This window comes from Eublepharis macularius, chromosome 2, assembly GCF_028583425.1.
Source record: "Eublepharis macularius isolate TG4126 chromosome 2, MPM_Emac_v1.0, whole genome shotgun sequence".
NCBI classification, from domain to species: domain Eukaryota; kingdom Metazoa; phylum Chordata; class Lepidosauria; order Squamata; family Eublepharidae; genus Eublepharis; species Eublepharis macularius.
This window is the reverse complement of record NC_072791.1, coordinates 138,739,409-138,762,112: the sequence shown is the minus strand read 5'-3', so window position 1 is coordinate 138,762,112 and position 22,704 is coordinate 138,739,409. Positions and strand designations below refer to the sequence as shown.

Genomic DNA, 22,704 nt, shown 5'->3' with positions numbered 1-22,704 from the left:
TGCTGGAGTTTCTCATTAAAATCTCTTGTTATAAGCTCTTGCTTTCTACACACCTATACTTCTACACACATACGTCCTATTGTATTTAATGTCATAATAATAATGACAACAACAACATTCGATTTATATACCGCCCTTCAGGACAACTTAATGCCCACTCAGAGCAGTTTACAAAGTGTGCTATTATTATCCCCAGAACAAAACACCCTGTGAGGTGGGTGGGGCTGAGAGAGCGCCAGTGAGCTGTGACTGACACAAGGTCACCCAGCTGGCTTCAAGTGGAGGAGAATTTGACATTACTTGGGAAAATTCTACTAGTCATCAAAATACTTGTCCAAGCCAAGCAGCAAAAGACTCTTATGCTAGCCAGGTCAGAATATTAAATGGGACAACGCAGTGGCTTCTATCACTAGAAAAGAAAAACATTGTCACAGCAAAAATGGGGGGGGGGGGAGGGCGGAATAAACCACACCATTTACTGATCTCAACCATGAAAGTATAAAATAAGAGAATGTGACTTTTTTGTTTGATTTCTGCTGCATCATCTTGACTTAGATTTTCCCCCTGATTTTTGAGTTATAGGATACACTAACAATACCATCCTAAGTCAAACTACACTGATCTAAGCACACTGAAATTAACGGACTCAGATCCTGCTTAGGATTGCACTGTAAAAAAGCCAATATAGTGAAGCATGTCATAGACAATTATTAGAGAACGCCTTTGCGATTACATTACACTTCATATAACTTACGCTTTTGGAGGCACTCCTTAACTCTTGGAGCACTGCATTATGAAGAGCTCTGCATAACCTGAAAATCTGCATGTTACTGAAGTCAGTCCAGAGGGCCTCTTCCTAAGAAGAAGCCATGGCTCACAATCTGAAGGTTCAGGTACAGTCTCTGCCATCTCCTTGATCCAATACCTGACAGGCAGCAGTGCAGTGATCAGAGTGTTGACTAGAATCTGGGATGCCCAGGTTTGAATCTCCGCTCTGTCATGGAAGCTGACTGGGTGACCTTGGGCCACTCCAACACTCTCAACCTAACCTACCTGACAGGAGTGTGGTGAGGATAAAATGGAGGAGAGGAGAATGATGTAATGGGAGGGAAAAGCAGGGTGTAAGCGCAGTAGCAACTGAAATAAATAAGGATCAGGGAGTAGGTGATGTGAAAAATCTCAGGAACAGCTGCCAGTCAGAGGAGATTTGAAAGATCAATGATATCATCCACCTATTTTATGTTTATTGTTTTGGAGCCAACTGGCAATAATTGGTTATAACAAAACATTGCTTGAATGCAAAAATGTACTAGCTCTCATCTCTCTTTTTTGGAGTGAACAGAGTCTTTCAGGGAGAGGAGCACAGATTGCTTGGAGTTTAATTTTAAGTTTTGGGCTTCCAGCTGGTGGCAACTTGCTTCATAATATAATGCCATGGCTGCCATGTTTCTTCCTTTGTCATAATAGGCAGCTAATATGAACGCTGTATTGGAAATCTGAGGTTACCAAGTATTTAGAGCCATCATGAAAAGAAAAGGAAGTGAGCCCCAGCTGGCCCGGATCAGGCACCTCACCAACTAAGTGCTATCTGACAAGCAGGGCATCTTGGTGATGTACTTTCCTTGCTTGTGAAGGTAGGCAATACTTTAGAAGCCCAACGTAAGATAAACCTAGGGCTTATAATACATTTTTGACCATTTATCTATATTAAATTGAACCTGGTGCAAAAATCATAGCCTGGTCCGGCTTTAAGGAAGGGGTGTGGAGGAGAGATGGATAAAAAATGAACAGGACAGGACAATTATGTTTCTAGGTCCCACTAAGACCATTCTAGCTAGAAGCTCAAAAATATGAGAGCTCTAGGGATGGCTTTCTTCCACTACATTCAGCCATCACAAAGCACTGTAGTATGAGTAAACCATGAATTGTACAACAAACTTTGGTTAGTATGCTACACCTAAGCAACAAATCTTGGTTTATGCAAAAAGCCTGATTTGTCTGCTTTCTGTCTCCTCTGTCAGCTTCCTGCCCAGCAGAGAGGATTGTAAGATCATTTGCATTCAGATATCACAACTAACCATTTGATCAAACAACAATTTATAATGATGCCAGAATGCAGCCCTACTGACCAAAACACAGGAGGCAGGCACATTGTCCCAACCCTTGACTGTGCCTCACTGTATGTCATGTATACCTTCTCTCCTCATTATGTTTCACGTACACCTTTTTTCAGTAACTAATTCCCCGCCATATGTTTTTAGATCCAACAAAATCTTCATTTATGCAATTAGAATTAACCAGATGCATTTGTGTAACTTCCTGATTCACATACTGTTCTAGTCACAAAATGTGGGAAGAGAACAGTGCAATTTTCTACTTGCATTTATCAAGCAAGCAGTGGGAAAAGAAATAAACCCCAGTAGACCCAATGTACAGTGGATCAACATCAAAGTACACCAATATGCTGCTGGAGGATACAACTGGAGAGGTTACAGAGCAGCCAGAAAAGTGTATAAATAAGCTCACACCGGAGTTAAATAAAGCTCCATTATGTTCTCAGGAGCCAGGAATAGTTTGCCTGTTACAGTGCAATTAAAGGGATGCTATTGAGGGTATTTTTAGTAAGAAGGCTGCCTGTGGTCTACACTGCTCTAATTCTGTGCTTAGAGACAGCTTGGCAAAAGTTTGGCAGGGGCACATTCAGAATGCAAAGTGAGGCAGAAATAAAGCATGCTAGAAGGGAAGCTTCGTGCCATCACTATTCAAGGGCTAATCTGAACATTAAGTCCCTGGAGCTGCCATCCAGGAATTGAGCTGGGATCCATAGAGGCCTGCAAAGAAATCCAGTTTTTCCATACTTACAACATCTCAGCCGTCAGATTTCTTCCTGTATAGCATAGTGGTTGGGTTGCAAATCATCACGCAGCTGGTTTGAATCCTACTACTGTCATGAGCAGGTGGCCTTGGGTGAGCCACTCCTCTCATCCCCAGCTGACTTTGTTTGCCGCTCTGACTGGGCACTAATTAGTTAAGAAGAGCGGTATATAAGCACACTGTTATTACAATCTCCTGTCCCTTGAGGCAGGTAAACAGACAACAATGAGTCTAGTGTCCAAATACATCTGAATGCATCACGTATATTACAATGGATTTGCAGAGGCTGAGACAACAACAAAACCAGAGAGTTGTATTTGCATAGTCTGTTTTAGTCATTTGCTTTACGGTACAGGGACTGCTCTCTGCCAAAGTGCTGAGCCAGCCACTCCCAATGCAGTATCTATTCATTGTGTCTCTCCTCCTCAGCAGTAAACTAGCAACAACAGTTTGCCCCTAACAGCCAAGCAGCTATTCCCATGGCCACAAACCATCATGGGTTCCTGGGCAACAACAACATGTGCTGGTAGGATACTGTTTACTTGGGAGCAGCAAGCTTCATCAAAGACCATTGTACTAGAACTTGGATTTATAAAACTGGTCTCAATTATCAGTAGTAAGTTTTTTCTGGGGTGCCAAAAGATACGAACACACATGCTTCTAAGAAATAGATTAATAAATGCACACCGTTGTATATTACTATAAATGAATGAGGTTCCAATTGCCAACTACACCCTTCTAATCATATGAGTAATTTCATTGTTTACAACTGTTTGAAAACAAAACATGTGCTTCTGGTTTTTGACCACACACAATAAAACCCAGTTTCCTAAAACAGATAAACCAAAAGGTGAGTTAACTAATTTCAAACACAATTTTTGAACTAATTTCAAACATGACTTTTCCAGTCTACTAAGGTTACCAGGTCCCCCAGGGGTGAAAGCAGGGGTTGTGGGGGTGAGTAGCATGGGGGCACTCACCTTGCACATGCACAGTAGGCTGTGGAGCGCCACTGCATGACATTGGGAATTATGTCATTCCCAGTGTGATGCAGAAGTGATGTGTCACACTGGGGATCAAATTGACCCCAAATACTAAATTGGAGGGCAATTTTTAAAAATCGCGTCATTCCTGACATGACATTGGGGCACTCTGGAGTGTGCGAGAGCATTATTTGCCTCTCCATTGCTATTTTCCCACACCTTTTCTCCTCACTAACCATGTGAGAGGTGGCTCCTGTCCCATCAGGGGACTGGCAAGCCTAGGTTATCAATTTTATTCCTGATAAGGCCCTTGTGCCTTTAACAGCTACAATAGAAGCACACACAGCAAATGAAAAAGGTTTTTATAATGGGGAATGCTTCATACACTGGATCTCCATTTCGTAGGCAAGTGTTTAAAAACACAGGAGTCCTGCCAGGAAAAAAACAGCAATCCGAGCACCAAAAGTTAACCAGGGGACCTGACTGCTACAATAAAATCACTGATGAATTCTGCAGGACTTATAAGGAAATTTAGGCACATAAAAAACTGCAGTGTTAAAAACACAGCTGCTGAATATTCCCATTCTGAATTTTAAAAATCTGTCTTTGATTTCTTTCCCCTTCTCCCTCTACTCAAAAATGGAATAAAGATTCATAGCAGTAACATTTTTCAGAGAAAGAAATTCCAAACCAAATTGACCCATAAAAGTTATTCAGATATAAAGAGTGTGAGTTCATTAGGTAAACACAGCCAAATATTTGCCAATGTGAAACGTTAGTGCAAGCAGTCTTGTGTCAAAGAAATATCTGCTTTTGATGCATTGTCTTCCTCCATACAGGGACAGGAGTTCGTGGTTTGCCCATTGCTGGTGTGGCTTCAGATTAGGCACAGCAGCAATGGGGCTTCCCCATGGCAGCTTTCCTCATAGTTTCCCTGCCCCAATCCCCTGGGCCACCAAGGGGATTTTTAAAAATTTTTTTAAAAAAATCAGCACTAGAATATCTTATATTGATAAACTATACGTCTCTATGCTTTGTGGAGATATGCCTTTTCCTTATATATCTGCAAAGTATGGGGCTAGAAACTTACTTTTTTAAAAAGAATGAAAGCTGAGAATTCAAAGGAACTGCTGCACCTATTGGTACAATGGTATATTAATACAATAATATTCTAGTACCAAAAAAGCTCCTCTGCAATCTTTCCCAAAACTTCAGAGCAAAGCAGGTTTGAGAAAGATCAGATAAAAGCCAGAGGACCTCCTTAGAGGTGCATAAATGCACCCCAATGCTGTGAGGAAACAGGGAAAAAACCCTCTTCCCAAAAGCATTGAACTCAGGGTAAATAACTCATCTGGAAGAAACTACTATCTTTTCTCCCTCCAGAATCTGGCTGATTGAGGCCCAGAATAAAAAGAATCTCTCATCCAGGGCAGAATTCAAAAGGAGAAACAAAACAGTGTACTAGCCAGCAGGTACTTCTGTCAAAATAGACTGGGAGGAGTCCATGCACTGTGAGCTGCGAAATGCACACAGACCACAAAATCTGCATGAGAAATCCAGGTTTGCAAAAACCTACACATGTGGAAGAATTTTAACAGTATGCCACATATGCACCTGTAAGAACAGCTACATGTCTAAAGTCCTGCCCAAATTATTTAGAGTGGGGAGGAACTATCCTAGGCTATTTCTGGAGGACCATGAAAGAGATGCTGCCAAAGATATTATCCAGTTCCCTCACTTTTTTTACTCTTTTTGTATCAGCAAGTGTAACAAAATTTATTTGCAGTAGAGGAGTTCCACAATGCATTTCTAGACTGTTGCCCAGTTAAACAAAACTAACTGTTACCAGTTTTAGCTATTTAGTCAATTGAGCTTAGTCAACTGAGCTACCATGAGCCAGGTTGGCACTGTGATTACAATACTGAACTCTGAGTGAGAAGACTTAGGTTAAGATGTTCACTCAGCAACAAACCTTATGACGTGATCTTGGGCCAGTCACTCTCTCTCAGTCAAACCCATTTTACCGGGTTGTTGAAAGGATAAGATGGGATGGGGGGATCACACTGTCCTGAGAGCCAAGCTACAAGAGACAAATTACATGAGGAGGAGCATGTGAAGGAGTTGCAATGTTAGCCGGGAAGCTGAGTTTTAAAAGAGATCGGAAGGCTCTGTTAATTTCCCCTCTCTACAGAGCCAGGGAGATCTTGCTCAGACAGTTTGTTAATTTCCTCTTTGCCTCCAGAAGGCTCTGTCAGTTTCACCTCCCCTTATAAGAGGCAAAGAGGAAATAAACAAACCTTCTGAGCAGAGATCTCCCTGGCTCTCTAGAGAGGGGAAATTAACAGAGCCTTCTGATCTCTTTTAAAACTCAGCTTCCCGGCGAACGTTGCAACTCCTTCGCATGCTCCTCCTCATGTAATTTGTCTCTTGTAGCTTAACTCGAGTCTCATGGAAGAAGGCCAGGATAAAAATGGGATATATTGACTAAATCTGTATCAGAAATAAAAACAGAATAGGAAAGAAGTACTTTTTTTCCTATAATGAATATATATGCTACAGCCAGCATATATATATTCATCATAGAAGAGGCATTCCCTCATGAACAAGACAGAAAATATCAAGCCTATTCTAAGATGGTACCAAGCAGACACAGCCTGGTTTTGTAAGTACGCTTACTGCCAGTGTATTTTTAAATTTGGTTTATTGATAAAAGAGTCTGAAGTGATTAATCTAGCCAATTACCTGTATATTACTAAGCAATCTAAGCAATACAGTAAAATCCATATCTTCTTACCAAAGGTTAGCAACCATCTTCTCCACACCACCTCCATGTCACCACAACACTCTCTTCAAACCCACTCCATAATGCTTTAAGCCATTTAGAAAAATGTATTTGTACTTGTATTGCACTTGTATTGCACTTCATGAAGAATAATGTGTGTTGTATTGTCGAAGGCTTTCACGGCCGGAGAACGATGGTTGTTGTGGGTTTTCCGGGCTGTATTGCCGTGGTCTTGGTATTGTAGTTCCTGACGTTTCGCCAGCAGCTGTGGCTGGCATCTTCAGAGATGTAGCACCAAATTCAATTCAATTTTGGTGCTACACCTCTGAAGATGCCCGCCACAGCTGCTGGCGAAACGTCAGGAACTACAATGCCAAGACCACGGCAATACAGCCCGGAAAACCCACAACGACCATCAATAATGTGTGTGTTGATCACACTCAGATCCTCAGAGCCACAACAGGATCCCCAACCTTTTTTTTTTTAAGGTAGGGCACCTGCATCTTTTAATAGCACTCAACAAGAATAAATCCCACAGATAAAGCTATCCCCATTACTCTATGCTAGGGCTGCCGACTCTGGGTTAGGAAATTACAGATCTGGGCGGGGTTGAGGCTAGAGAAGGCAGGGGTTGGGAAAGGGAGGGACCTCAGAGAGGTATAGGGCCATAACGTCCACCCTCCAAAGCAGCCATTTTCTCCTGAAGAATGGATCTCTCTCATCTGGAGATCAGCTGTAATTCTGGAAGGTCTCCACCTAGTAGTTAGTAACCCCCACCTGGTAGTTAGTAACTCTACTCTATGAGGAGAAAAGTTTCAAGGCACAACAGCTCTACACCAGAAAAGTTGGCATTGTTGATCAAAATATAACAACCTTACTTCTTTCTCCAATAAGGTTTTCTACTACAACTTACAAATTCATAGGAACATAGCCCAACACTTACCCCTATACATGCCAAAATAACCTTCAGAACGGATTGTCTTAATGAGGCAGTCAGACCTACAATCAAGAGACAGATACAAGAATTGAAAAGATGGGTGGAGGGAGAAGGAAGTGAAAAGAGCAGCAGTAACTATTATTGAAAGTCAATAATACTTCCATCTCCAATAAATGGACAACTCTTCAGGTCGAACAGAATTTACCGGGGGGGGGGGGGGATGGAGACACTGCAGTGATGGCACCATGCAGGTTGTCTCATAGGAGACAATCAAAGGAAATTTCAAGGAGTGCTTGGTCTGGCCATACTGTTCAGATAACTCATTTTTTATTTCTTATTCTTTATTTCTCATCTTGTTGCAGATGAGAAAACCAGCAATTCACACACCTTGCCAGTCTTCATAAGGAAAGCAGTCATAAGAAAAGAACCTATCCAGATTTATACTGGTGGGGAAAAGCCATCTCTCTCTCTCTCTTTTTAAGAAAGGGCTCCCACACACCCATGGAAACAGTTCCCTTAGGAAAACTAGGAAGAATTTTTCATAAGCAATTTTTTTATAAATGAGAAATAAAAACCAGGTGCAGCACAAAATAGCAGCACAGCCCTACTGCCTACAGCATGTATCTGAATACCCAGGGCTGATTAAAACAAAACAAATCCAGAAGCCCATCCAGTTGGTGTTATGCATTTTGGTCCTTAATATTTTCTGCTTGTGCCAACTGGACAAACAATAGCCAAGAAAACCCCATAAATTAAGTGTGATTATTTTTAATTTTTTTCTTTTAAAAAGTAGATTTAATTCTAAAACAACAGGCTCCATCCACACTCCAACTTGAGAACTCTTCTCCCTAATCCCAAAAGAGTAAGAGTTTATTGGGGTTCATCAGTGGCAAGGGAAAGCAGTGTACGCAAACAGAAAAGAATTCTCTTCTTAAGTACTATGTGATATGCTCAAGGCTAATCCTGAAACTGAAAGAAACCTCCAGGCAAGACCAAGTGAAAAGCCAAAACTATACCGGCTAGACACCCAAACCACTAGGGGGGGGGAGGGGTTTGACAAAGGAAAGGCAAAACAGAACTGGAAGACAGGGAAGAAAGGGGCCTCTTCCTCAAGTTCTTGGGGATCACTCAAACAACTGGGATATCCGCAAATTAGTATTACTTTTTTTATCCTGCCTTTCATGGTTTCCCATCCCACCTCCTTTTATCTCCACAGCAACTATGTGAGGCAGGTTAGTGAGCGTTAATAACTAACCCAAGGTCACATAATAAACTTCATACTTCAGTTGATAAGAACCTGAGTCACCCTAGACCAAATCAGAGCAAAATTATGGCCAAATTAGATGTGATGGCATCCTCATGTCCACTGCAGGAATGTTGTTGCCATTTAAAAGAGATTTAAAAATTCAGTGCAGCTGGCTGCGGCCCTTGGGGGCCCCCCTCTGCACCTTTTCAAGGGCCAAAATTGCTGTCTCCTTCCCCCCTTGGTGCTTTGGCACTTGAAAAGGAAGTGGGGGGAGGGGCACAAGAGAGCCTCAGCCTACCATACTGTGGGGCCTTTGCAGCATTATTAAATCACTTTAAAATGGCAGCAGAATTCCTGTGGACACCATCACATCTAGTTTGCTCCTTAGATGTGAAGCAGGAGGCCTAACATTAGGATCTCCCTAGGTTTCCGCCCCAAACAAACTAATTAGCAGCCCCCAAGTAACTGCTTTGAAGATAAGGGACTAAGGTTTTCCTTTCGTGCCTGTTCCTTGATTTAAACATCCCTCCCCCTCGCCACATTTAGCTCTGCAGGAAGAAATAGATAAGTACTAGGGAGGAAAGAATCTTCAGTTCTTTCCTCAACAACTCCAATCTTCAAAGTGTAGCTACGTTAATTAGCTTTACCTAGTTTGGCCCTCATAGGCTCTATCCAATATTACCACCCTAGCTCACCAGAATGCAAGGAGAGTTACCTGGGCTAAATGATAACTAAAGTAATCACATGAGTAACATACATGTGAAAACAAATCTTTCAGTACATATCAGAACCCTGGTGCATTAAAGATACCTTTCATAAGAATTACAAGCACCACTGTGAGTCAGTGCAAAGCTTAAGCATTTCAAGTTCAAATCTTTATTCCCATTATAGATATACTGATTGGCCTTCGGCAAATCATTAAAACTTGGCTTTTGCAGCTAATAGGGACCCACCTCACAGGGCTGTTGTGAGGAGAGTCAAGATAAAGATGCAAAACAGTTCACACAAACATGCTATGCAGAATGATAACCAATAATAATCAGTCATTTTAGTTAAGACTTTTTCAAATAGCAGGACAGTACTTACATGCTGGAGTACATCCTCTGGCCATTCTGCTGGTTCTGGAGGCGAGTTTTTGCCAGGTCAATAGGAAATACGCAGGTAACCCCAATAAGCCCAGCTATCCCTCCATTGATCAGCTTGGCAGGTAAACTGTGTGGGGAAAAAAAACACAGAAGCAGAGCGTCAACAGGACATCAGAGGAAAAAGAAAACACACAGCAAGACCATAAAGCAACATAACCTGAAAGAGTCCTGTGGCACCTTAAAGACAAGTAGATTTATTATGGCATAAGCTTTTTATTGACTAGAGCCTGTTCCTTCAGATGTATGAAGTGACAAAGTGAGCTCTAGTCTGCAAAGGCTCTGGCTGCAATAAATCCATTACTCTTCCAAATGCTACAACACACTGCTGTTACAGCTGCATCAGCTGTAAGCCTGATTTTTATGTGATGCTGGTGCAACAAAAGTGTTTCCCAGAGCTACACTATGCAACAAGAGCCCGAGCTACATCACACAGAGAAGTTCTTTGCCTCACATTTAAACTGGGCCTAACACAGCTATCCTGCTAGAATTTGTCAGCCCAACCCAAAGGCCCTGGGTAAATCTTTTGTTATTCTGTGTACACTAGATCATTTCCCTTAATATTTTTCAGACATGTGGAAGGGTAAGCTTTCAAGTCTCTCCTTTTGCAAATGAAAACAAAGCCCCGGCTCTCACATTCATTTTCATAAACCTGAACAGTGATCCACTGTCAAGGTTTTGTGAGGTTTGCAGCCCAATCCATGTATGTGTCTGTTTGGAAATCAGTGCTGCAGAGTTCCCCAGTACTTACTCAAGTAAGCATATGGGGACTGCACTGTTCAAATACTACAGAATTCCATGGTTACAAGAAATCAGAGAAAAATTATTCATGAAAAATGGTACAGAAACAGACGTGTGGAACAGATTGGGCTATCCCTACTCTATACATCACTGTTGACTTCTTGCTACAAAGGTGGTCTAGAAAGGCTTTCTGAAGAGGAGGGAGCAAAAAAAACCCCAACCCACACATTTACTTTGGTACTGAGGGCCAAGCTACAAGTGATGAATGACACTTGAACGGCAAGTGAACAGACTCTCATGCATTCCTCCCTATTCACTTGTGCTCCACTTGCACTCCACTCGATCACAGGAGCGCAAGTGAACAGGGAGGAATGCATGAGAGTCTGTTCACTTGCCGTTCAAGCGTCATTCGTCACTTGTAGCTTGGCCCTCTGTCTTAGACAAAACAGCCCAAATGGTGCTCAGTGTTTAGCCTGCATCAGAACAGACAGCAAAGGGGTGGGCAGGAAGAATAAGCAGGGAGGAGGCTCTGTCAGTGGGCGAAAAGAAGGTTTTGAGAAGAAAGGGAAGCTGGGCACTTGGTCTGAGAAGTGGAAAAGAAATGGCAGGCAGACACTGTATGTCAAAGCTGGTATTCCTAATGCATTGTTATGATTTAGAAAGCAACAACTATTTACGATCCTTCAATCGTTCTAGGTCCAAAACTATACTAAATCAAGCTTTGGTCACCACAGAAATCCAGTGGATTAGGAATGCTTTGGATTGCAGCCTGTAATGGGAATTTCATTCTGTGGCTCAAGTTACGTCAAGTCAGATTCAGAAATCATTACTACAAACAAGTTTAAGCTACAAGTGTGTGCGTATGTGCGTGTGTGCTGTTACTATTATCAGCCAAGTGCAGCTGCCTAGCTATTCAAAACACAAATCCAGATGTTTTCGACAATAAAAAGAAACAAAACATTTTAAAACACTTCTGCATCTTTCAATGTGTCAATGTTATCATATAGCTAGCAAGCTCTCTGTTCAGTCCACCTGGCCTTCCTACGCTGCATTAAAAAGACCTCATCCCAAACCTAATGTGCCAGTAAGCAGATCTCTTTCCACTGCAAGCATTTCAATAATGAAATTACAAATGCTCTTTTATAAAGCAACATTCATTCAGGATCTTTCCTTAAAGTTTCTCTTGGGAGACAGTGACTATGGAAATCCCTTGTGATGAAGGAGATCACATGGCTTTGGACATAAGAAGAGCTGAAGAATCAGAAGGCTATTTAACAAAGGACACCAGCAAGTAGAAACATTCTCAGAAGCTATTAACTTAGACTTTAATTTTCAGAGTGTCTAGTTCTGTACCTACAAATGGTTCACAAGGAGCCAGCAGTAAAGCCGAAGCATCAAGCCACATGCTGACAACTCACTCAAATGTGACATACCACTGCTATAGCGCCCCATGTTAGAATGCTCACATACTCTTAGTAGATTTCATTCCAAACTTTTTAGAATGGACACATTTTAACATCATAGACTACTGTGATGAGATTAACATAATATTTAGCAAGCCATCACAATTCACTTTCTAACATCTCAAAGTTTATTACCTTTTTGTTAACTGTAAATTCACTAAACCCTAACTAAGGGTTAAACTTCATGTAACACTGTGGATTTGTTATTTGATCTCCTATTGTGCAATTTAGCAGGGTGGGAGAGAGGGTGGTATGAGATATGGATCAAGGTTACAGCACTGGGGAAGGAACAGTTAAATGCTTTCCCTATGTTGTTACCTCAATCAAAAATGGCCTCTCTGAGCCCTGGGAAGAGAAACATGACAGATTTGTGATATGTTTTGCCAAGGGGCATGACTTTTGTCAGAGGTTATAAGCCAACATGTGACACCATTCAAAAACAAACAGCCAAGTCACACACAATATTGGGAGAACCATGAATGGAACTAGTGTGGAAAGGAGGGCTGACTGTTCCGCTACGCCATTTTCCCAACCATTAATTCTCCCTCAGTTGCTCTTCATCTCACTGAGAACAGACGAAGGGAGCTTGACTCTCAAAAGTTTACACTCTGGAAATCTTGTTGATCTTTAAAAGGTGGCACTGTACTCAGATCTTACTGTTGTATTATAGACCAACATGGCTAGTCCTCTGAAACTATACGAGCAACCCATGTTTTCCCCAGCAAGGCAAGTAACATCTCTTGGAGATCAGGAATATAGCACTGGAGGAGGGTTAAAACCCACTCTCCCCTACCTTGGCCTGCTAAGAATGCAATCATGGATTTGTCAAAATCTGCTAGACAAATACACCCTTCCTGAGATATGTGATATGGAGCATGATTTTTGAATTTATTTATAAAATACTGGGGTACATTTTTATGCTTCCAATATTTTGCAATACACCATTTTAGTGGTGCTGTCATACAAAAATAACTTCTCTTTCTTCTTTTTTAAAAATATCTAGTGCAATAATCTCACAGTCTAACAAAAACAATGTGACTCTGCCTCTGGTTAAAACAGTCCTGTGCACAAATGCAAAGTCCGCCTGGGTGCTTACTGAGGTTGCCAGTTTCCCTCCTGAGTACAACAGCTAAGAGTGAATGAAGAACAGCCTTTACCTGATCTGTTTATCAGCCATTTAATTCAGATTTGAGCTTGTGGAAACTAGATTTGTTCTTCTCAAAATCTTTCAAATGTCTTTCATTCACCTTTTCCAAACAACTTGGTTCCTAGGAGGAGATAACAGAAACAACAGCAAAATTGTCATTCATAATTATTGCTACAAGCACTTTGCAGGCTGTGTCATGCTCAAAGGAATTCTGCAAATTAGACCACTCTAGAAATAACCATTTGACAGATGGAAGAGCCAAGGCTGATTGACTTGTCCAAGGATGCCTAAAACTGAGAAAAGTAAAAGTAAGCTCTCTTCAGCAGCCAGCAGTTAGTGATCAGTGTCAGACTAGGTTCAAATCCCTATTCTACCATGGAGGCTTGCCAAGTGACCTTGGGCCATTCACTCTCTCTCAGGCTAACTTATAAAACAGGGTCAGAGAGAAAAACGTGTAAACTGTTTTGGGTCCCCACTCCGGGGGGGGGGGGGGAAGCAGGGTAGAAATATTTAAAATTCTTTAAAAATGTGCCAAGTGCAATTTAATATCTGTGAAGTACTAAGTGACATCTTAAGAGAAAATCTTTCTCTGAATATCTTTTACTGAAATGCGGGGCTGGCTATGCATCTCTCAACAGTGAGGGAAAGGCATTCTTGCACAGGCTCATTTTGTTAAGATGTGATATGCGAACTGAGCCCTGCCACCTTCACATTTTCCCTTCTCTGAGTACTCTTGTGCATTCGCGTGAGAGTGCTGCTGTCCATTCACAAGGAAGACCAGAAGGGGCTGTCTACTCATCCAACAGGTTGACATGTAGGAAAGAGCATACATGGTTGAATACTTGTCATAAATTGGGCATGCCAGCTTACTGAACTCGTGCCAGTGATGCGATTAAATCCCATTACCATCTGTGCAGCCATTGTTCAAACACTGCACACACATTACAAATCATGTTCTTCACTCTTGCATTGCTTATATGAGCTATGAAGGAGCTCTTTCAATTTGTGCTTATCACTTCAAGTCCACAGAAATAACTTACCCAGATATCTGAATATATGTACAGAAGTGACAGAAGAACCCTCCATCCAAGAAAAAAGTGAATCACACTCACTGTTAAAGAGAAAAAATCTTTCCAATTCTGCCACTCACTGCAGCAAGTCAACAAGCTGAAAAGCTGTGAAGTCACACCCACCTACCCTCCACATTGCATCAAGGCGTTTGCCAAGTGAAGCAAGCCAGAATGCAAAAATACTGGGCAAAGTTTAAAGTAGAAGCAGCACTTTCTGCAGAGTATCTTCACAAACAGCACAGAGAAAGAAAAAAATGCAAGGAGAAAGAAATGGACATAAATACAGAGGGACAGGATTGTGTGGTTTCTCCACTGCTGATGCAGATGCAGATAAAGTACAGCAGCAAAGGGGCCTCCACAGGGCAAGCGTCCCCACAGTTTCCCTGCCCCAGTCCCCCAGAAGTGGCCCCAGCTCCCTCTCCTGAGTCACCAGAGGTTTTACAATAAAAAAAACAGCACTATTATTATATGAATATAACCATTGTAACAATAGGGACAGCAGGTTCTCTGAGTACCCAACTGAGAAATCAGAGACATTGCTGCACGTATTGTTACAACAGTATATACCTGAATATACAGATACCTGAGGAAACGAGCTTTGACTCCCAAAAACTTATACCTTGAAAATCTAGTTGGTCTCTAAGGCACCAATGTGTTTAAATCCTGCTGTTCTACTGCAGATCAACATGGCTCCCTATCTGAGACAGATACAAAGGTTCTCGTTAAAAAATCATGAGAGAAAAGCAAAGGATCTCTGTACTTTTTGATCAAAATAATACGCAACAGTTATGCTTGTTGTCATTGAGTTAAACAAGAGAGGGTAAATTCACACACAAAGATTGACGTTTGATAATTCTGCTATTAAGAGTATTTTATGCTGTGTGAAACAGGTATTGTACAACCACTGTAGACAGAGCTTTCATATCACCAGACATCCAGCCACCACAATAGTTCCCAGTGGAATTCATACAATTACCTGCAAGTTATCAGATGCCGAGAAAACAAGTGCACACATGTGTGAATCTTTTAATAAAGTACAGCTATACATACAAGAGTTCAAATGTGAAAACTTTCTACTGAAGAGCTTGAGAACGATTGGACTAAAAACATATAAAAACAAGCAAAAAGAACTTTCTCCATGCTGATACTTTTTAAAAAGAACCTTGAATATATGTGATTAGCTCTGAAGACTCTCTTCCATGGACGAAAGGCCTCTACGTGAACATGTGAAGTTGACTTACACTAATTCAGACCATTGGTTTATATAGCTCAGTATTGAGTGATTCCGCACACGTTGGATAATGCACTTCCAATCCTCTTTATAGATCATTTGGAACGGATTTTTTTGTGTGCGGAACAAATAATCCACCTCAAACGATTGATAAAGTGCATTGAAAGTGCATTATCCAACGTGTGCGGAATTAGCCATTGTCTACTTTGTCTCCAGAAGAGAACTGTCTTTTAAACACCTGCTATTTGAGATCCTTTAACTGGAGTTTCCTGGCCAGCAGCTTGTAGGGTCAGGGGACTCGTCAGGGCTCCTCGTTCTTCCTTGGAATCCACCTGCAAAGGAATTTTGTCTTTAGACACATTCTAATATGTTCATCTACTCACCTCTCATCTGCAGGGAGGAGAGGAGCGGCCGGACCTGCCGGACCTCCTCCTTCCATCCTCCTTGCTCCAATAAGAATTAGACAATTCTTTTTGGGCTTCATTTTGTCAACACTTCAATGTTTAGAGAATAACCTTCCATGCAGGAGTCTCCAGTGTTTGTTTAGAAAAACATATTACAAGACTGTTTAATTCTTTACTGAGAGACTCTCTTAAAGGGACACGGTCAACGACTTATCCCCTTTTGTATTGTTTGGATATATAGGTCTTGGCATATTCAATTGTTTAGTTAAGAGTGATATATTTTGCACTGAGCGCTTTAATAGGTGAGAAATTCTGTTTATGAAGTTATATTTCTTGTGTGATTATTTTCATTCCCAAGTGGTGGTGTTGTTCTGTCTTCTATTGTATCTTGGGTACGTCTCTGTTTTTGGTACTACATCATCAGGAAAGGGCTTTCTATGCAGTACTTACTGATTTCAACTAAGTTCTACTAAAAGGAGACTTGCAGCTGTCTGTACGTAGATATGTATATGTATTTCTATTCTTCCTTAGTTGAAAACCTCTGAGGTAGATTACAAACGTTAAAATGTAAAACACCTACTAAATCTATTGGAAACAATATAATTTCTCACAAAGAAAACAGCATTAAAATATGGAAGGATCAGAACAATACAATTATCAAGACTAAAATAATAGCAAAGAATGAATGAGAGGGCCTAGTATAAAAAGTCACACACACCCTACTCCTATAAATGGCTGAAAATATCACTGAATCTCTCTCTCTCTCTCTCGTCCGTCTTCTGATAACCTGCAAATGCCTTACGAAATAGAAATACCTTTGCTTCTCAGGAACCTGTGTGGCATAGGATACTATTTATTCACTAGGGAGGGGGGATTACTAGCACAGCCAGGCAACCACAAAACTTCTACTAGGGGGATTAGAGTGCTTGGCCAAAAACTCTTCCAGAGACCAGGGATTGCACATCAGACAACAGTATAAATACTTCTGTTTCTAAATTTCCCCCCTCTGAACACCACTGAATTTTATGCTAATATGTAACAGCATCAATGACTCCTTTACAAACTTCCTCTAGGCAAACCATGATTGCTTTTAATGCTTCATTGGAAATTACAGCTGATACTAGAAATGCTTCAGCGCAATGGGGAAGGAAAAGGTGAATTAAAAGCCAGCAGCCCATATCTGTCTGAAGCAAGACTACCATGGGCTCTTTTGAAAGTGTTTGGTTTCTGAGCTCCAGTTCCCCAACATAAAAGGACTTCTAGCTTCCAAAGGAAATCCAACATTTCTCACCTGCTTTTAGGCACATTTCATTTCTGAATGACAAACTAGAAAAGAAACAGTCAGGAAAGGCCTGCCTAAGAAGACTGCTGCGGGTCACCATGCCCATCAGAGATTGTTTCCACACAGCAGCTTTTCATCCAAACTGGAAGAGGGGGGGTTGAGGGGGAATATCTACACAACATGGTTCCCTAGTATCAAACCTGATTTGATACTATCCATTGGGAAAGGTCTTCTGTACACCATATGGACAGGGATATGCATACTTTTGAAGGGCCCACCGACATTAGTACCATTTTCCTTGTCTCAGCCTCTGCAGCTGTCATTCCCCCTCCATGCTACTGGAGAAGTTTTTGGACTTTTTAATAAATCCATAATTTTTAGATCACTATAGCTTCATAACACTGTAACTATCTACTGATAATGATCCACTAGTTCTGAATTTGCAGCTTTCACTAATGAAAAGTCTCCAGCCATTTTAAATGTGGAGACACACCTTTCCCTAATATCTCTACAATGAAAAGGGCTAGAGACTTAAATGAAATCTGGGTATTCAGAAGAACTAACAGATTGTGGCACTAAATTGTTAAAATACTGTCACTATCATATAGCAGCGGTTACCATTTTTTTAATAAAAACCCCTCTGGTGGCATGGGGGGGCAAGAACACAGGAAAAATGACAGCTGACAGAGGAATATTCACAAACCTCCAATATGAGTCTATTACCAGCACAAATGCTTTGCATTCGTGGCAGTGATGAATGAGAAGTAGAGAATTGCCAGAGCCTCCTCATTATGAGCCCCTCTGGAACTAGTTACACTAATGTGTTTAAGATCCAGAGGAGTTAGCTGTGTTAGTCTGTAGTAGCAAAATCAAAAAGAGTCCAGTAAGCTTTCGAGAATCAAGTTCTCTTTGTCAGATGCATGATACAAACTGGTCAAATACAGAAGAGGAGGGGGGAGAGGGGAGAGAAGGAGAGGAGGGACAAGATGCAATTAGGGGGGAGGCAACCAAAGCTAGCAAAGGAATGTTTTGGTTGCCTCCCCCCTAATTGCATCTTGTCCCTCCTCTCCTTCTCTCCCCTCTCCCCCTCCTCTTCTGTATTTGACCAGTTTGTATCATGCATCTGACAAAGAGAACTTGATTCTCGAAAGCTTATGCTGCAATAAAACTAATGTGTTTGTATTCTGCAAGGAAATTCAGTGGTGCTCTTATTGAATTAGTTCCAGAAGAGAATTTAACTGTTCAAATTTCCTCCAGAGTGTCAAATTTCAACAGCCAATGAAGCAGAAGTATTACAAAAAATAAAAAGGAAAAAAGAATAAAAGGAAACATCTACTAGAACACTTTCATCAGGCTGCATGCAACAATTCTCTGGCAGAAAAGAATCTCACCTGCCATTGGGGGTGGGGGAAGCAAGTTTAGAAATCCACTGGATGAGAAGATACAGAAATCTCAGGAGCCAAAAGCACATTTCTTTATCCTGCTTGTTTCTCAACACAACCCTGTCAGGAATGCCAATCTTATTGCAATCTTACAGATAAAGAACAGAAAATGAGAGTGAAATTTGCTGCATGGATCTGTAACAAAGCTGGGGCTCATCTCAAATTTCTATCAACTGGTGCTCATTTGTAACCTTTTGTGGTTGTAGATAGATGCCAGCCCAGAGAATATCACTAGACTTGTGAACAGCTGACTTTTTATGATGGCAGCACACACACTCTCTATTTTCACTGTGAATTTCCCCCTTCAACATGTTATTTTCTTCCACTAGATGCATCTGCCAAGTGCTTTTTAATTGGATTGCTACAGGAACCATCTGTGCGTGGCCATCTGCTTTAATTAGGCTGGTCCTCCTCCTCAGAGTCATCCTCAGCCAATTCAAATCTCACCTGCAGGTTTCAACCATTTCCCTTCAATATCATACAATTTATTATTATTTTTTAATGAAAGCAGATTTTTCAGTCCTCTTAGACTTCTAGAAAGGTGAACAACTAGAGACTGGGTGGCAGGTGCAATGCTTTTACATCCCAGTATAGCTTTCTTTTTGTAAGTCAGTGCAAATGGATTTGGTTCATGCTAAGGATCCAACTGACAGCTGTTTTGGGGACCAGCATGAATTCTTCTTCATGTCAGATTGTCTAGTGATCCTGGAGATCTTTGGCCTTCTTATGCAGAATGTGGTTTGCTGTACATGCTTAATCGTACAAGCCTATGCAGAGTTTCTTCAGTATAAGCCTACTGAAACCAATTGGCTTAGACTGGAGTAACTCCTCATTGGATTGGATTGTAAGTCACCTGGAGCAAAGGTTGCCAGTTGGCCAGGGGGAAGTGTCCTGTCTCTTAAATAGAGATTTAACACAGAAATGGGCAGCTGAAGCATGGTATGGAAATAAATAACCTGGTAACTGCTGCAGATCAAGCTGTTATTAAAGGAACAACTAGGAGGGAGCAGATTAAAAGTTGGCAACCCTACCTGGTGAAATATGCTCAATGTTCTTTCCACCAAACCTACTCTCAGTTTACAACATTTCAAGGCCTGTGTTACATAGCTTGATGAGTGGTGGTGGAGAGTGCCCTCAAGTCATAGTTGACTTATGGTGACTCCCGGTAGGTTTTTCATGGCAAGAGACCAAGAGAGGTGGTTTGCCATTGCCAGCCTATTAGCAACCCTGCTCTTCCCTGGAGGTCTCCCATCCACTTACTAACCAAGGCTTAGTTTCCAATAGCTTACCTGGGCTATCCAGGTCAGGGCATGAAATTCAGTACTCAAAGACTCAAACTTGCCCAGCAAATCAGACTGTTTTTGGCAACCCAACTGAAAAAACACAAATATCGTAGAAGTATTTGGGGTGGGAAAGAAAGAGAATGTGTTGATAATGCAGGATGGTTTCCAAAAGGATGATTTGCTCCACCCTGGCTTTGTTACAGCAGTGCTGTTTTCTACAGTATCTCCGTGATAGAGTTCTCTATCCGTCCTACTTCTGTGTTGCCCCCTGATTTGCTGCAATCTTTCCCAAACCTGGTGTGGCACTATCTTTTTCGAAAGATCACATTCAGATCACCTTTGGGTTTCCTGTGGAAATGAATGTGTGCCTTTTTGCAGTTCTGCCTACACTGACACTCTTTTTGCTGCGTCATTGACACTATTTTCCTTGTCTCAGCACCTACGGATGCTACTCTCTCCTCCCACCCAAACTGGATGACTTTTGTCAGGCTTTTTTAAAAAACTGGAATTGCTACATAGCCATGTGTTAAACATTATCCTATACCTAATTCTGAACATGGATTGTTAAGGCTATGAACACAGAAGGGAGACTTTTCTAAAAATTTAAGGTGGGGAGACCATGACTTGCAAAAATCTCTCAAACCATTCTTTAAAAAATAGAGGGTTACAAAAAAAATGCAGAGGAGGATCCAAATTGTCCCACTGAGAACAGTGTGGGGCCAGCCAATGATGAGTCAGTCACCCAGTATTGGGCAGCCCCCAGGGCAGCACCAAACTTCAGGCTTACAGATGGGGTAGAGACCCAACATCACCTCATTCACCCTCTTTACAGTGGAGGCAGCCCACACCAGGTGAGTGAATGTGGGAGATGGTAGGGTAGAGGGAAGCAGAAACTGCTGCTGCACCCTACCCACTCTGCTACCATGTCAGCCAGGCAGGCAGAGGCATACTGTTGGCAAGGGGAGGGGGAGCTAGTATAGGTGGTCAGCAAGGGAGGGGGTGCTGAAAAGGATGGAATTTCCTCAGCTTGTAAAATCCACTGCCCCAAGGTACTAGGCTTCCAGCTTTCATTTAAAAGAAAAGTCTCTAGCTCGTTCTGTTGCAGCATTATAAATGGAAAGCCTTTTCCCCTTGTGACTCTGCAACAGAAAGGGCTAGTGACTTACTTTTTTAAAAAGTTGCATACCAGTAGAGCATAGGAATAGATTGGTTCAAGCAGGGGTCGCTAGGACTTGTGGGAGGTGGCATCTCATTTTCCCCTCCTCTACTATTTCCTCCCTCTCCCTTCCTTGAAAGCTCCTATAGCCTCTCCCATTTTTCTCCTTCCTGCCCACCAGCCAGCCTACCCTTATGTACCACCTGTCTTCAGCTTTCACTTCTTCCTATCTTCTGGCACCTGTTCTGGGAAAACTGCATGGTTCCAGCCCCTGGGCTGAGCCGGACTCAACTGCTAGCCACTGGGCTGGGCCACACCCACAAAAACTTGCTGAAGGCACCTCCTCCCTCCACTATTTCTTCTGTTCCTTCTCCTGGCAACCGCTGTATCGCCATGTTTCTTTGCTTTCTTTTTTCCTTCCTAACCAACTTTCAATTCCCCCCTGATCTTCCACTATATTTATTTACTTCATTTATAACCTACTTTTCTCTACAATGCTCCACAAAGCAGCTTATAGCATTTTCCTCTCCTCCATTTTATCCTCAAAATTCTGTAAGTTAGATTAGGTTGATAATGCGTAATTGGTCCAAAGTCATCCCGATAGATCAGAGTTTGGTTCTAAGGAAGCCACAAAGGCTTCTGGGTAGAAGAAAGGCCTGAATAGGCCATAGCAAACAATGGGTTGTGGAAGCATAAGAGTGAATAAGGTAAGACAGGAAAACAGGACGTTTCGGTACAAGGAACTAGATGAAAGGGGTCTTAGATCTCTAGAGAAATTGTTTACTTTTGCTTATGTAAGAAATGCATCTGCCGCATCTGTGCTGGGTAGAAATCATAAAAATAAAGTTAATGTCTAAACTTTCTAAAGAAGGTCTGTAGTAGCTAGATTAGTACCTATGGACACAGTACACTGAGAATGGGAAGGTGAGAACTGTAGTTGTTTGATATGGAAATTAGGTGTGAAGAAAATGTAATCATTAATATTCCAATGGCATCAGAAAACTGTATAACCTCTGTAAACCAGCATTCTCCACACCTCCATTTTATCCTCAAAATTGCCCTCCCCATGCGTCACCTTCAAAATTCCCTCCAACACACAAAGAGGTGTTAATTTATATAAGTACTGGGTCCCCCTTCCCACTGGGAGGTTATAAGGACCTAGGAATCCTAAGCCCTAACCCCCCCCCCAATTTTTTTAATGTTTCAGATATTTCTGCAAGCCTGGAGCTTTTTTCAAGTTTGTAGAAACATAGAGTTGTAAGTGTTTCCAAGAGTCATCTAGTCCAACCCCCTACACAATGCAGGAAACTCACAACTACCTAACCCCACCCCCCAATAACCCCACCCCTACTCTATTCCCAGAGGAAGGCAAAAAAACCTCCAGGAACCCTTGCCAATCTGGCCTGGAGGAAAATTCCTTCCTAACCCCAAAGTGGTGATGAGCATTACCCGTGGTATAATGAGAAAGAGCCACAAGAGCCTAGCACCGGCTTCCCTCTCTTGATCTGCATATGTTCATAG

At 41.7% G+C, this 22,704-nt stretch overlaps 1 protein-coding gene across 10 annotated transcripts in view; it reads right to left on the bottom strand.

Annotated features, from left to right (window-relative positions):
- SLC25A22 (solute carrier family 25 member 22) overlaps positions 1-22,704 on the bottom strand; it is an 83,873-nt gene that overhangs the window by 30,246 nt on the left and 30,923 nt on the right. For 5 of the 10 annotated variants that reach the window (XM_054970398.1, XM_054970391.1, XM_054970395.1 and 2 more), the window contains 5 exons: positions 15,855-15,948; positions 15,005-15,083; positions 13,326-13,436; positions 9,909-10,034; positions 7,583-7,638 (listed from right to left, as the gene is read on the bottom strand). In XM_054970398.1, the coding sequence (XP_054826373.1) occupies positions 7,583-7,638; positions 9,909-10,034; positions 13,326-13,345 (202 nt within the window). In that variant the 5' untranslated portion in view covers positions 13,346-13,436; positions 15,005-15,083; positions 15,855-15,948. Of the gene's footprint in view, positions 1-7,582; positions 7,639-9,908; positions 10,035-13,325; positions 13,437-13,554; positions 13,722-15,004; positions 15,084-15,854; positions 15,949-22,704 lie in introns of those variants that run through there. The other 5 variants (XM_054970396.1, XM_054970399.1, XM_054970400.1 and 2 more) reach the window with 3 other exon arrangements.